Source organism: Mytilus galloprovincialis, chromosome 12 (genome assembly GCF_965363235.1).
Source record: "Mytilus galloprovincialis chromosome 12, xbMytGall1.hap1.1, whole genome shotgun sequence".
Lineage (NCBI taxonomy): Eukaryota > Metazoa > Mollusca > Bivalvia > Mytilida > Mytilidae > Mytilus > Mytilus galloprovincialis.
The window spans coordinates 79003024-79018639 of NC_134849.1; the positions used below are offsets into that span (position 1 = coordinate 79003024).

Consider the following 15616-nt stretch of genomic DNA (forward strand, 5'->3'; position numbering starts at 1 on the left):
CCTTGGCAGAAATTTACTTTGCTTGTAGAACTGATATGGGTTTTTTTTTGGCAATTAAAATTATCCTATTTTTCACTTTTATCTAAAAATGTCATGTGATTTTATAACATACCAATTAAACAAGGTGTGAAATGAAAAAGTGTTTAAGAAATTGTGGTCTTGTATTGACTTCAAACATGACATTCTTAGTTGAAACACACATCTTATGCACTAATTTATACCACTTGTCAATTCCTAATCAATAAATAACAACCTCTAAAAATGACACCAACATATGAAATTTGCAACATAAGTTTATACAGGTGTTCAGCAGTAAGACAGGTGCTCCATGTAATGCAGGATCTGGCTTCTTTTCTAGAGCATTTGCAATCAATCCATTTTTTTGTGGAGTTCTTGCTGCTCAGTTTTTAGATTGTTGTGTTATGTCGATTTCGATTTTTTTTAAAATGTTTTAGAGTCATTTTGTTTTCTAAATAAATTTTTAAAAGTTTGATTGTGTTCCATTGGTATCTATCACCCTCTTTGAAAGTTCTAAATATAACATACCTTCTTGGAATCTAGTAAGAGCAACATCTCTCCAGTCTAAAACAACAGAGAGTTCTTTATTGCTATTGCTTTTGAGTTGTGTCCATAGAATCCTTTTACCTGTGTGATAAAAGTAAATGATGCATGTAACTCTTTATATCTAAGACCATTCTCAATTCTAAACAATACATTTTTCAAATTAATTCACAAATGGAAATCAGTTTGCTGGTTATGGAGAAATGTCCGATCAGGAAAAAAGTGACAATAAAGTAAACATAAAACCTTGTTTTTGCTATTCTTAAAAAGTTATATAAATTTTTAAAACATAATATCTTTATTTACAAAAATGATTTAAGAGGATGTGTATAAAATATACAAACTAGTAGTTGATGAATTGGCAATCATACCACATTTACTTATTTATTCTCATAATGTTAAATGCCATTTTGGGTCCAATTTCTCCACATTAAGAAAGATTTCTCTACTATCCTGAAACTATAAGTCTGACAAAAGGACAATCAAGCGTAAATTCCCTTTTTTGTAATGAAGATTTTTAAATCATGTGAAATCTTACCCTCTCCAATGTTATATGCTTTCCAAACAACTAGAGCATCTTCTGTAAACTTGAAGTTGTGCAAAGAAGTAATCTCTGGAATGTTACTTTTTACAATATTGGCTCCACTATCAAGGTTGGTCACAGCATTCACAACTTTCACTTTATATTTCCCTGTTGGTTCCGGTCAATTGCCTATATCAAAATTAATTAAAAATATAATTCAAGAGTAAACTTGGGAATGTGTCTTTAAAACTTTATTAGTTTTCTCACAAAGGAGATGACTGTAGGATCACCAGCTGTATGTTGAAGTAAAATGGGAGGTAACTCTAGTTACGGTACTAAGGGATAACATCAAATGTATATAAGCTTTTGAAACACGATACCAAATCTTATTTTAAAATTTATTATTGATACAAACTAGATACTTGTACACCAATAAATGATGACTGCAACACCATTTTTATATAATTGGTTCAGTTATTTACTCTATAACAATTGTAAATGAGTGATGACAAATGCATCAGAGGAGGAATAATACAAACTGAAGTGAATAAAAAAAAATATTATTTCATATCGGTTGAGAATAAGATTCTCTTATTGGATAAAAAGGGGTCACATGACATTCATTAATCTTCAGTAATAAATTCCACCGGTCAATAACAGAACAATACAGACCAGAAAACCAGTCGTTAATGAACTTTTACATGATATGGACCGGTTGGACGTGCACTAAAATGAATGGCACGGTATTACTACGACTGGTCTTCACTCTTTAAGCTATAGAAATCATACTTTACGCGTTTTGAATTTATGAGAATTTTTCAAAAGATGGTTTCTCAATGAAATAAACATAATAGTTCTTAAAAAACTGGTCATTATCCTGATACATGGACTGCCCGTAGGACAGTGGTATTGACTGCAACAGTGATAATGACCTCGCCTTCGGCTCAGTCATTATCACTATCTTAGTCAATACCACTATCCTGTGGGCAGTCCATATATCACGATAATGACCAGTTTTTCAAGAACTATTATATAAGTATATTATAACAACCTGCTTCCTTTGTTGTGCAGTAACAACATCATTCCCTTCGTTCACATATCTTTTTATTGAAGACTTGATGTGAGATGCCTTCCTGTCACAGGGACCTACAAAACAAAAATAAAGAAATTTTAAAATCTTGGCAATTCCAATGATGTCATGCTTTACATAAGTTCTATCAAATTTTTAGAGGTTGTGTATTGTAAAATAGTAGACACAATAAAGTATCTTAGAACTGCTCACTCAAATGTTAAAATAAAAAATACATTATTACTAGTGTTTTAAAATTACTGATAGCTGTTATAAAACTATCATTTTCTATATTCATTGGACCATGGAAATAGGTTAAAAATTCTATTTTGGCATTAAAATTAGAAAAAACATATCAGAGATAACATGTGTACTAAGATTCAAGTTGATTGGACTTCAACTTCATAAAAAAACCACCTCGACCAAAAACTTTACCCTGAAGCTGAACAGACGGACAAACAGACCAGAAAACATAATGCCCATAAATGGAGCATAAAAAACCTTTCATATTCACAGCACTAAATATTACACTGAAAGCTGGTGACACTTTTCAGATAAGCTTGTCAAGTTCTACCCTGTTTGTGAAATGGATATTCTACTGAATATTTTTTTAGGGATTGGATGCCATTTCCTATTGACCACCTAGAAATCATCAGACACAAATTTTGCTTGCCAAAAAAAATTTGAAATGGTAATTTTATTAATTTTGGTATTGACTGGTCTCCTAACATACTTAGAAATGGTAATTTTATTAATTTTGGTATTGACTGGTCTCAAAAAATACTTTGAAATGGTAATTTTATTAATTTTGGTATTGACTGGTCTCACAAAATACTTTGAAATGGTAATTTTAATAATTTTGGTATTGACTGGTCTCAAAAAATACTTTGAAATGGTAATTTTATTATTTTTGGTATTGACTGGTCTCAAAAAATACTTTGAAATGGTAATTTTGATAATTTTGGTAATGACTGGTCTAAATTTGACTATTTTGTCTACTTGATTCAGCTTTATATGTATTTTATTTAATTAAACAGACAAATAAAAAATGTCTTGTCTCACCTTTTCCATTTTGAGCTTCTGAGAAGTTGTAAGTGTCTAATAAATTCCCCAATCCACTGTGAAGCTGAGTTAATGTTGTTGAGGATTTGTAGCATCCAGCGTTGTCAGAAAACAGGTGGAATTTATTTAAAGTTGGAAGCACTTTTACCAAATCAGTTACTACATCTACCATTATTTGAGAAGTTACGTCGGCATCTTGGGAAGTTGGATTTTCAAAGATGTGAACGTGAGTGATACTATCAAATGTAACACCTTTCTTCATGAGTGACACACTAATATGCCAGTTCAGGCCACGCTTGGCATACCAATCCACTTGACCTTCTCGATATTTTCTTGGCAAGAATTTCATAGCCCAGTCAAATGTTATTAAGGCCTCATTTTCTTTCATCTTATCAGTTAAATTACGTCTTGCTTCCTCTTGATTACGTGCCCTGACAAGGTGTTTCTTCCATTCCTTGATGTCTTCTAACGCTTTTTCAACCTACAAATATTTCAAAAGATTAAATATGAACATCAATTTTTAATATACATGTACATATAGATTTGGAGCTAGGATACTTATTGCACACTTTTACAAGGAGTTACAGATCATGTTTGACACTCTTTTAAATGAATAATGGCCCTTGGACAAAGAAAATTTCATGAAACTCGCTAAAAGCGCATACATACACCTTGTTTCCTAGCCTCATACAAATACAGCTGATATTCAAAGACACTAAACAGTTATTGTCTATGTAGGCAAATGAGTTATAGATCTATGTTCACATACTGCTAAAAAAGCAAGTGAAACTGGGAGCTACTGCTCACTGATGATACCCCCGCCGCAAGTGAATAATATTAATAGTGTAAAATCATACAAGTGTTCGGTAAACAGGAAGTTGTCAAGTGATCAATCTGAAAATGCATCACACGGTATAGCTGACTTAGATAAACCCTGAAACCAAATTTCAGAAATCCTTGTATTGTAGTTCCTGAGAAAAATGCGACGAAAAATATTCATGGGACAGACGGACTGACTGACGGAAGGACAAACAGAGGTAAAACAGTATACCCCCCCTTTTTTAGAGCAGGGGTATAATTATACCCAACATACAATTTTTTATTTGAAAAACAAATACATTTTTATTTTATGTTTTACCAGAAAAAAATCAAATTTATAGTCCGTTTAACTCACTATTAACTTTTTTCTATGTGACAAACGATATATTTTGATTATAAAATTTATCTGAAGTAAAATTTCCTATTGGTTAACTTCAACATATCTAATTCTAATTATACATAGAGATGGATTGGAACTTACTGTATAAAGCACTGAATCTCTATTCTCCCATGTGTTGGCAATAACTTTTGTTAGTAACATATCAAACAGATCTGCCATATCTGAGCAGCTGTCACATCGGCTGTCATGTTCATGGTCACATACTCCTCTAAAGCATGGATCACTTGTGCTCAAAGCATATGGTGCACAATGGTCAGCAACTGTTGAAGTTTGCCTCACATGAATCTGAAAATTTAAAGCTAAACTATATGTTCATGATAATATTTTGTGCAAATAAATTTCCTAAAATACCTTCAATGACATTTATTGGTTGTCTAGTGTCCAGTGGCAAGAAAGATGCATATATAAAGGACTTTGTTATGATTAATGAATAATAGTCATGCTTTGTACTAGACCATCAAATATTGATTAAGCCAGATTTTTAATTTTCTAACTCACAGGACAACAGTTTACAGAGACATGTCGAACAAATCAATCTCTGGGCCAGCAGTCTGTTTTTTCTCCAAAATGCTATGTTAAAAGTGTGGAAGTTTTTAATGTGCTAACACATAACAGAAAAGTTCACAAAAAGACATATCTCCTCACTTGGACCTGAACACATTATTCAAAATCAGTTTACCAGTCTTTGTTCTTTTAATCCTTGAGGCATGTATAAAGCAGAGAATCAGCAAAAATATTTTTTTAGTTTTTGGACTGACCCTGACAGGGTTCGAACCCACAATCTCTTGTATTTAAGGTGGACATACTAACTATTACATCATCGCTGCTGTAATTTTAAATAACATAAGAAAATGCTCAAATTATTAAAAAAAAAACACTTACTTTCATATCTGTTTTTAAGTACTGCTTTGCCTCCTGAAGTCTTGCTTTCAGTGCTTGTGTATCCTCAGGTAATAGGACAACTAATTTCTCCAACTCAACAAAAGCCCTGCCTCCCTCTGTTATGTAATTGTCAAGTCCTTCCATACTTTTTCTCACTGATGTTGCACACTCATCTAAAAGTTTATATAGGGTGCTTGTGCCTGCAAACATAATCAACATTTTAAAGATGTTATTGATAAATTTAAATCAAAAGCACATCAATGTTAAAATATTTTTTTAATCTAATAAAGCCCATTGTACACTGGTAATGCAGATTTAGAGTAAATTTTTTACATGTTCTGCACCTTACATGTATTATATAGTCTTTTTGTGCATAGAAAGACATATTACTGTAGTCTGTATAACATAATGCATCATTTTGTGGCATATAAGACTACATAATATTTAGAATGACAATAATAAACTTTATTTTTTTACCTTATGTGTCTCACTTGGTGTGTACCATTTTATGACATGACAATGTTCCATTTTTTATCAAATTATTTCCCACAATATTCAGAGGTCAAGACTTCACTGTTTTTCAAATTATGATATAACTATAAAGCATATGTGGACGAAATCTATGATACTAATTACATATATATGTCAAGTTTAATTGTAGGCTGAATTTGCATTTACCTTTAAAGAGTTATGCCCCTTTGTGTCTAATAGCGGGGAAAATTGGGTATCTGTATTATAAGGATTGACTTTCTTTAGTTTAGGATAAACTTACCTAAAGGTTTAACCTGATCTTCTTCACACAACTGGTTATACTGTTTGATGATGGAAACTGGTGCAATGGATTGAACTACATTTGGTATATTTCTGATCTCTCCAGTTGATAATCTTAGAGTTTTATCCCCAAATGGTAGGTCCTTAATGATTTGATTAGATGTTATAAAATCTATAAAATGTTCTAAACATTTGGCATCAAACTTCTCTCTCTGTTGTTTTGAGGGCTGAACTCGCTGTCCTGCACCTGACTTGTCTGTGTGTCTTTTAGCCTCATAGTACCTCCATTGTGTAATATTGGGAATCATCTGTAAAAAAGAAAATAAAAACATGAGTTTTTTCTTTTTAGATACTTTTGTATTTGAAATCACAAAGAGCAGAGCACTCACTTAGAAGTTTTGCATATTTCCCTTGCCTTATCATTGAATTTATTTTAAAAGTCTGTAACATGAAGGTTTTGCAACTATCACATTAACTAAACTAAAAATAATGTACTCTTAGATGCATGATTTTTTTATTATTAGTTGAACTAGTGGGTTTGAACTAGCTGTTGATGATTTTAAGTACTCGCAGATCAGTAATTAGGACATTTTGTTGATGGGATATAAGATGTGCACTCTGTTTTTGTTTAATAGATGTATGTTATTTGTATCCATCTGAAAAGACTTTTTCAACTGATTTTTATACAATTATAATGTTTTTCTCGTAATTATTATGTATTGGTAACATTTTGTCGTTGCAATGGGATTTTATTCTTGAATTCTTGGGGTTCTTAGATGTTGACTGTAACAAATAACTAAGTTTTTGTATATAAACTAGACTGTTTGTTTTCTCCTTTGAATTATTTTACATTTGTCATTTTGGTGTCTTTTATAACTTTGAAGCATGAGCTTTGCTCATTGTTGAAGGCCATACAATGAACAAAAGTTGTTAATTTCTGTGTCATTTGGTCTCTTGTGGAGAGTTGTCTCACTGGTAGCCCTACCACATCTTTTTTTATAAACAAAATCAATGTTGTATGATATATATATAGTCAAATGAAGCCGGCCTGACAGACATTTGCCCCTAACAATCTTTCCAAACACTAAATACAATTGACCTGTTGCTTAAAGTATCAAATATAATCTAACAAACTGACAAATTTAACAAAAAAATTCAATGACCCATTAACCATGAAAATGACTTCAAGTCAGATAATACTTTAAAGACAGACATGTATGTACACTTTACAATTATATTAATTGTTCCATACACTAAACATAGCTGACCTATTGCTTTAAGTATTTGGAAAACCGACCAAAACACAAAAACCTAACAATGATTGAATGAATAATGAAATATAAAAACGAGGTCAAGGACAGATGATATTAAATATAAGACATTTAGTCTTAAATTAACCTTCACAAAAAATATAGTACATGTAATTCTATCTAAGAATAATCCTTACCTTTCTTAATCCATCATAGTTAAGTTGCTCAGTGAGGATAGATAAGACCTGTCGTCTGAACATCCATGTATCAGCCTTAGTGTATATTTCTAGAAGAGTCTTCATGGTATTGTCTTTCAATGATTCTGGATAAAGTTCAGCTTCTAGAAATGGTGCCTCACCTGGACAAATTGTTTCAAAAACAGAGTTAAGGCACTGCCTAGCCTTGAGTTTATATCTCTGAATGGTTCTTGCACTAGCACTCTCCAAAGGTCCTGGATCTTCTTTACTGGACTAATTCCAGACAGGCTTAAAAATTCATTAAGTTTATCTAATTTTTCAATCACACAAACTGACGCCTCTGAAACCTGACTTCCCCCTGCAAGTGACTGGTCTGTTTCCTGACTGAGGACTAAATCATCTAAACACTCTTCCGCCTGTAATTTACATTGTATATTAATTGACATTGATCACTGTAGTGTGAAAATAAGGTTGAGTGACTAATAAACTGATATTTTTATGAAAAAACAAATCCCAACAAGAATGTATCCATAGTACACTGATGCCCCGCCCCTTTTGCACTGTCATTTTCTATGTTTAATGGACAGTGAAAATATCATAAAAACTCCAATTTGGCACAAAAATTATAATGATCATATCATAGGGAACATGAGTAATGAGTTTCAAGTTGATTGGACTTCAACTTCATCAAAATATCTTCATGTATCTGGAACAAAATATTTAACCTGAAGTGGGACAGTCAGACATGACAGACGAACGGACACACAGACCAGGAATCATAATGCACATTAATGGGGCATAATTATTGTTTTACACGTTCAGTTGTATGTTACACATGTACATGTCATCATGGTTTTTTTAACTCAGAGGTGGATTTAGGGGGGGGGGGGAGGGGGCCAGAGGGCCCAGGCCCCCCCCTTTTTGGGAAAAAATTTGATTGCTTATATAGGGAATCATTGAAGCGTGACTGGAGCGGGCCCCCACTTATGAAAATTCCTGGATCCGCCACTGTAATTTTTTTATACTCCATGTTCCTAAATTCAAGAGTATTTTATCTTCAAGTAACTTGACATATTTTTAAACTTTCGCTATAATCTAAAACAGTAATGCATTCAACAACATTGAACTTGACCTATTTGTACATAAATTAGGCCGTTAATTTTCTCGTTTGAATTGTTTTACATTGTCATTTCAGGGCCTTTTATAGCTGTCTATGCGGTATGGTCTTTGCTCATTGTTGAAGGCCATACAGTGGCCTATAGTTTTTAATTGCTGGGTTATTTTGGTATCTTGTGCAGAGTTGTCTCATTGGCAATCATACAACATCTTCTTTTTTTATTTTTAACATATATTTTTGCTTAATACTGTTACAAGATGAACATTTTTTTTATATAACTTTGTAGATAATCACAGATTTTACTGATTTAACTGCATGTTACATGTAGCTTGAAAAATTTAAGGATGGTGGGGCTAGTTGTTTTTAAATAATAGCTTATTTGTAATGCTAAATATGGAAAAGTATGACAAAATTATTGTTTGATCTGATATACAATATTAATCATATCTATCAAAAACATTTCATGGTATTTACCTTTCTTTTTCTCCTGTTAGTAATAGACATACATGTATGCTCTTCATCTGCTTCAACCTGCAAACATTCAATAAAGAAATGCATTTACTTTTAATATCAGGCTCAAACTTGCAAATTGTGTTGTTGTTGAAGGCCTTACTTTGACCTATGATGGTTTAGTTTTACAAATTGTGACTTGGATGGAGAGTTGTCTCATTGGCAGTGACGGGCACTCTTCCATTATCTAGTGTAAAGTTTGTTTGACCATCATGTACATGTATATGTATATGCAAGAATTACAGCTAATTTCCAAATGCCTGTAGAGTACAACTTTGGCTAGCCTGTTTGCTTTGTTTGTATAAATGTTAGCTCAAGCATTGTAATTAAGATTGACATCTGCAAACAATATAGGCCTGCATTATCAAAGCAGTACATATCAAATTTAAATTTGATTGCAAGTAATTCAATTAAAATTGTCACTATCCAAACAAAGCCAGCAAGCAAACCAAACTGAAAGTCTTACCCTACATGCATTAGAAAATTAGCTGTAAAGCTTTTGTTTGTCAGAAATTGGATGTGTCACAGTTATAGTATTTGGATTTGAAAGTATACAATTGTAAACATACATGGTCAGGTTGACTATAGCTATCTACTGTAGTTCTGCTGCTAAATTCTGGTACATAATCTGTCATTTCATAGTCAGATATATGTGTCTCTTGTCTCCAATAGGAATGCTGATCACCCTGGAAAAATGTGTATATTTTAAATGACTTCCCTCTAGCTATTTTTAAACATGTATATCATTGCAGTTTGACATCAATTTTGTAAAGTTTTATAATTGTATACCTGGCATGAAGTTTCATAGAAAAACTCAGAAATTAGAATCATGTACTGTCTCTGGTGGCCATATTTTATAAATTTGGAATTGTATCATTTTCTGCCTAAATTTCATATTTTTTCTGACATGCAGTCTATATATATATATATATATATTAATGTACAAAGATGTACTTAATATGCATAGGTGTATCAGGAAAAGGGGGGATTTGGTTGATTATGTGGGGAATCACTGAAGCATGACTGCAGAGCCCCTCCCCATTAGGTCAGTTCAAGGGATTATGAAAAGTTCTGGATCTGCCATCTGATACTAATATGAATAAAAGTGATTTATAAAAAGTTAACTTGAAGTAGGTGTTTCAACATAAACAGTACTACTAGCATATTAAAATTCCTTGAATTAAAAGTGCAGTATATTATTGTCATTTTGTTTATTTTCTTTGGTTACATCTTCTGACATCAGACTAGGACCTCTCTTGAACTGAATTTTAATGTGCGTATTGTTATGCTTTTACTTTTCTACACTGGTTAGAGGTATAGGGGGAGGGTTGAGATATCACAAACATGTTTAACCAAGCCGCATTTTTGCACCTGTCCCAAGTCAGGAGCCTCTGGCCTTTGTTAGTCTTGTATTATCTAAATTTTAGTTTCTTGTGTACAATTTGGAAATTAGTATGGCGTTCATTATCACTGAACTAGTATATATTTGTTAGGGGCCAGCTGAAGGACGCCTCCGGGTGCGGGAATTTCTCGCTACATTGAAGACCTGGTGGTGACCTTCTGCTGTTGTGTTTTGTTTTTTTTTATTTTGTTTGGGTTGTTGTCTCTTTGACACATTCCCCATTTCCATTCTCAATTTTATTTTGTATACCGCAGACAATACTCAATTGTTGTTTACTTTTACAAGATTTTCCTTGAAAACATAATTATATTTGATCTTACAGTACTCTTCAAAAATATCGATTCGATAACTTTTTTCTCCGATTTCCGTGTTTCTCGGAATCACACCGAGTACCGCGGATTTCACTCCTAAAATCCTCCAAAGATTCTCTCCCAACACCGCGTGGGTGTTAATTGGTTTATTGCCCATCGGATGTACTTCAAATTAACGACGCGTGACAACATAATTGGATTACCCAGATAATTTACCTTTGAACATTTAATCGATCTTGGTTGCACAGGTGTGCTTTAAAATCACGGTATTATAAATTGAACAAATGTTTTCCTTTCTTTGACAGATAAAGATGTGACAATATCATTTAGAATAAGATAATTATTATCTTTTATATTTGTGTCTTATGCCGTTATCTTTAAAATAGAACGTACATACGAAAAAGTATGAAGAAAATTGTTATTTTGTGTTTCTATTACAGTCCGGTCAGGTCATACATTGTGTTCTTTCAGCAAGGACGATTTTGCCACAATTAGTTTCTTTTGTAACTTATTCAATAAGCAATATCAGCGCATTAATTGTTCATTATTAAAAAATCAACTGGCTAATAAAATCATGTTTTTTTTTCGGTAACCCGATTCATCGGATCATCAAGTAAACTTAATTTATTGAGCAATGTAAAATATGATGTTTCACCACCTCGGTACATTTATACAGACTTGAATAATTCAAATTACGAACAGAAACTGTTAAATGACAACTCTGTTGACAAAGGAAATAATTTCAAGTGATATTGATAGTGCTCGTCATTTTCGCATTTTACGGAACAGTTTTCAAATTGACGAAAGTATTTATATCAATTTCGTCATTTGAATTTGGAAAGTGAAAAATATTTTCACATTAATTATATTATAAATGTACTATAATTCTACCGGTGTTTGACAAATTTATGACGCTCAATCATTTTACGTTTACAAAAGATGTTAAAAGTTGTGATGATAAGTAATCCGCTTATCGCTATCCGATAGGTCACTAATCCTTTAATTATTAATAAAATTTATCAAACCTCATAATTGCCCATCATAATATTCTATCCCAGTTAAATCAGTCATCATTTTATTTTCAAAATTTCCCAACCGCCTACAACTGGCATTTCTTTATCGTATTATCATGATTATTGTCATTTGAATACAATCAGTCACCCCGGACAATTTCCATCATAATTTCAATTAATACATCACCAACTGTAAATCTATATTATTGACCATGGACATATAACTAATGTACTTTCTTTTTTGAAAGATAAAACATTAAAATTCAAATAGTTAAAAATGTGTTCACGTTTATTCGGATAAAAATTATATTTTCCCGATAAATCAATTGTAAAAGGACCTTCTGGAGCCTCAATACGATTGCACAAAAATGTCGTTCTGCAACTTAAGAAACCTTGAATGGACTTTCCCACGGTCGGCCAGAAAGGTCACCTGAGTTTACTAGTACGCGATATTTTTTCCCGCCCTTTAAAAAACTCGTGCTGTGGATAACATTGATGTTAACTATTTTTAGCATTTAACATTGTTAAGTAAGTCAAGTTCAAGTTCAACCCAAACTGTTGATAACTGAGATGTGTATCGTGGAATTGTCTTCGCACGGCAAATAATTGTTTTTAAAATCTTTTGTTGAAAATACACAAATTTACATTCATTGTGCGAAAGTTAATATTAAACAAAGACGAATTAATGCAGCTGGAAGTATTCCTGTTGTAACGGAAATGTATTATTATTCTGCTGTACTGCCAACAAATCGTAAAACGAAAATGCCGTAATTGTTAAGCATAACGAATGGTGAATAATATTTTCCTTTTTACTTGAATATACAAAACTTTCAAACACGTAATTTTATTTAACTGCTCAGATTAATTTAGCGAAAGTTTCCGGTTATTTTTACACAAGTATGCTCATTTCGTAAATAAAATATTAATTTACTGGTGAAGACATCGAGGTCAAAATTAAGTAGTTTTCATTTTTTATAATTGAAAGAATTAACAACAACATTTTGCTTTTAAATCTTTTATTCATTCCAGCAATTAGATAATCGTAAAAAGAAAATGCCGTAGATTTACACAATTAATACGGGGCAATCATTTTGTCTAATGAATGGTGAATAAATTTTCCTTTTTACTTGCATTTATAAAACTTTTAGACTTATAATTTTAAATAAAGACTTTAACTTTGAAGTAGAATATTTTGTTTTTCACATATTCCGCTATATTTTATAATCGTTTTTTTTTTAAAGCAAGTACATTAAGGTTAAGATATTTTTAGATGGGCTAACAAAAAATACGAAAATATTTTGACTTTAGTTTTTATTACCACAAATGAAATTTAATTAGTATAAAAGACATTTAAAATTATACACCTGTTTGACACTTAAACTGGTACAGTAGACCGGAAATATAACTCTTTATTACTTCAACCTTTACCTGTCAGGTAATCCAATTACCCATTCAGTCTTGTGCCGGTATAGATCAAAGTAGGGTAAGGGCAATTAATTCCTCGGTGTAGAGAGTGAGCTCGTTATCACAATAAACATTTACCTGATTTTGGGAGAGATTACTCCCAAATTCCTCCCAACATTTTGGGAGGAATATCGGAGTTTGTCGGAGTGGCTCCGACATTTTCCTCGGTGTAGGGTGTGGGAGAGTTGGTACTCTTGAACTGTACTGTACCTGCACTATTTTAGAAACATCTAAAGATAATTCCTCACACTGAGCTTGTTTCAATAGACTTTTTCTGCACTTTGTACAAAGACCTGAATTTAAAAAAAAATAATATCATTGAAGTTGCCTCAACAAAATCATAGATGAAAATATTGTCATGATTGTGTATTTTTGAATTTACATGTAATCCGAGACTCCTAAACACATACCCTGGTACATACATGTATGTGTAAAAAAAATAGATGCACGAGTACATAATATTGTATGATATATAATTATTCCTTTAGACTTAATCAAGTTTATTAAGTTTTGTAAGTGATGAAGAAGGCCAATATAAAATATGTTGTTAATGTAACATGCTGAAATAATTTAACTTCCTTTCATTGATTTTTTTTTTTCATATATGGCATTGTGACTTTATACTGAAGTATATATAGTGAAAAATACTTTGGGTTAGATGGAAGGCAAGCTAAATGCATACAGGATGAATACATAATACATACATTTGTAATGATGATAAACAATGCATGAATAGGCCATACATTGACCTATAATGGTTTACTTTTAATTTTTTTTTTTATTTGGATGGAGAGTTGTCTCATTGGCACTCACACCACATCTTTCTATATCTATATAAAGACCTACTGTAGACATTGTAGGCATTGACACACTGAGACAGATTTTATAATTTGAAAGTTTACTCCAAATAAGTAACATATATATATGGTATTAGCAAATGGCTGTTGGTTTATAAAATTTGTATTTCTAGTAAAGAAAAAGGCTATTGTGTCGTCCGATCACAAATGTTTTGCTTAGGAGTGATGTCCAATGCAATATCATGGCATATGGGACCACCATAAAAATCATTGTGATAGAAAGGAGGTGCACAATGACAATTGTATGCTTAAAACATGAAAGATTTTATGCAAGTTTCATTGAATTTTGTTTTTCTAGGAATTTGCAGGTAAGAGAAAGTGTTATGATCATGACCCCCTTTTTAATGGTCACCCCATGAAAACCTGCATTAAATAAATTTCGTACTTACCAGTTCCAACAGGTAAAACAATTCCAGTGTTGTTAAATATAGTTTTCACTTGAGGAGATGATATATATCTTTCTGTTTTGCAGTTCTGGCCTGAATGGTAACATACAACACTTGGTACACTGCAGAGTCTTTTCATACATCGTTTCTTGTATGCATTTCGAAATTCATGTACGTGTGAAGAACAAATGTTCTTAAACAATAGAAACCCAGTTCCTGGTGAAATACCACATGAAGTCAAAAAAATAGATTGATCCTCGGTATTGAAAGTGTCAATGGTATACAGTTCAGACGAACATTCCAAATGGGGAAAATCTGGCAGGGAAGATTTAGAAAAATTACAAGTTCTGCACTCATTCAACCCTGCCATCATGCATGGCAAATCATACAAGGGTTGTTATAAGTTAAACCACAGTTTTTAAATACTACATGACAATCACCATCAACAGTTTTCTCTGTAAAACTAAATTAACTGGATCTATCCTGCTGGAACTTTGTTTATGTTTTCCCGCCTATTTGTACTTCCAACAGGAGAGTTCCAAAATTGTCAAAGGGAGACAACTCAAACATAATTTTAGAGCAAATTTGAAAGAAAACTGGTTATTTAAAACCAGTTTTCTCGAAATGTTTTGATGATCCCATTCTAATTTTTTTACAGAAATAAAACCATATTTTTAGAGAACAATTTCATATAACTGATATAGGCAAATGCCCTCTGCTTTTTTAAATATACTTTCATATTTCAAGATGGCAACATGACATATACTGATATAAATTGTCTTTTATTCCTTTCATGCAGACAAATCTTTTGAAAATCTTATTACTTTTTTCAATCAATATGCAAGGCAATTTAATAGAAAAAAAATATTCCACAATAACAGAAAAATATTAATTTTATTGTACCTGTACTTTTCAGGTACGCACATATATAATGATTGGTAGCCATAGCAACAAAACATAACAAGAACAAAAAAAAAAAAAAAGTGATTTAATGGTTCATAAATTATTCCTGCAAATTTTTA

At 32.0% G+C, this 15616-nt stretch overlaps 1 protein-coding gene across 1 annotated transcript; it reads right to left on the bottom strand.

The window, feature by feature from the left end:
• Positions 1-2102: 2102 nt before the first annotated feature.
• On the bottom strand, positions 2103-15044 carry LOC143053772 (uncharacterized). The gene is made up of 10 exons (XM_076226552.1): positions 14598-15044; positions 13562-13644; positions 9731-9847; positions 9126-9182; positions 7535-7950; positions 6089-6395; positions 5317-5516; positions 4516-4719; positions 3216-3696; positions 2103-2230 (listed from the first exon to the last, which is right to left on the bottom strand). Exons 5-10 carry the CDS (start codon positions 7637-7639, stop codon positions 2103-2105), a joined length of 1425 nt encoding a protein of 474 aa, XP_076082667.1. The 5' UTR covers positions 7640-7950; positions 9126-9182; positions 9731-9847; positions 13562-13644; positions 14598-15044.
• Positions 15045-15616: the final 572 nt, after the last annotated feature.

Bases quoted from the DNA above. Each gene is read 5' to 3' on its own strand.
- LOC143053772 (XM_076226552.1), bottom strand. From the start codon at position 7,639: ATGAAGACTCTTCTAGAAATATACACTAAGGCTGATACATGGATGTTC. The intron at 5,517-6,088 runs GTAAGTTTATCC...TTATGTTTGCAG, and splicing joins AGATCAGGTTAAACCTTTAG to GCACAAGCACCCTATATAAA. The intron at 3,697-4,515 runs GTAAGTTCCAAT...AAATATTTGTAG, and splicing joins GAGATTCAGTGCTTTATACA to GTTGAAAAAGCGTTAGAAGA.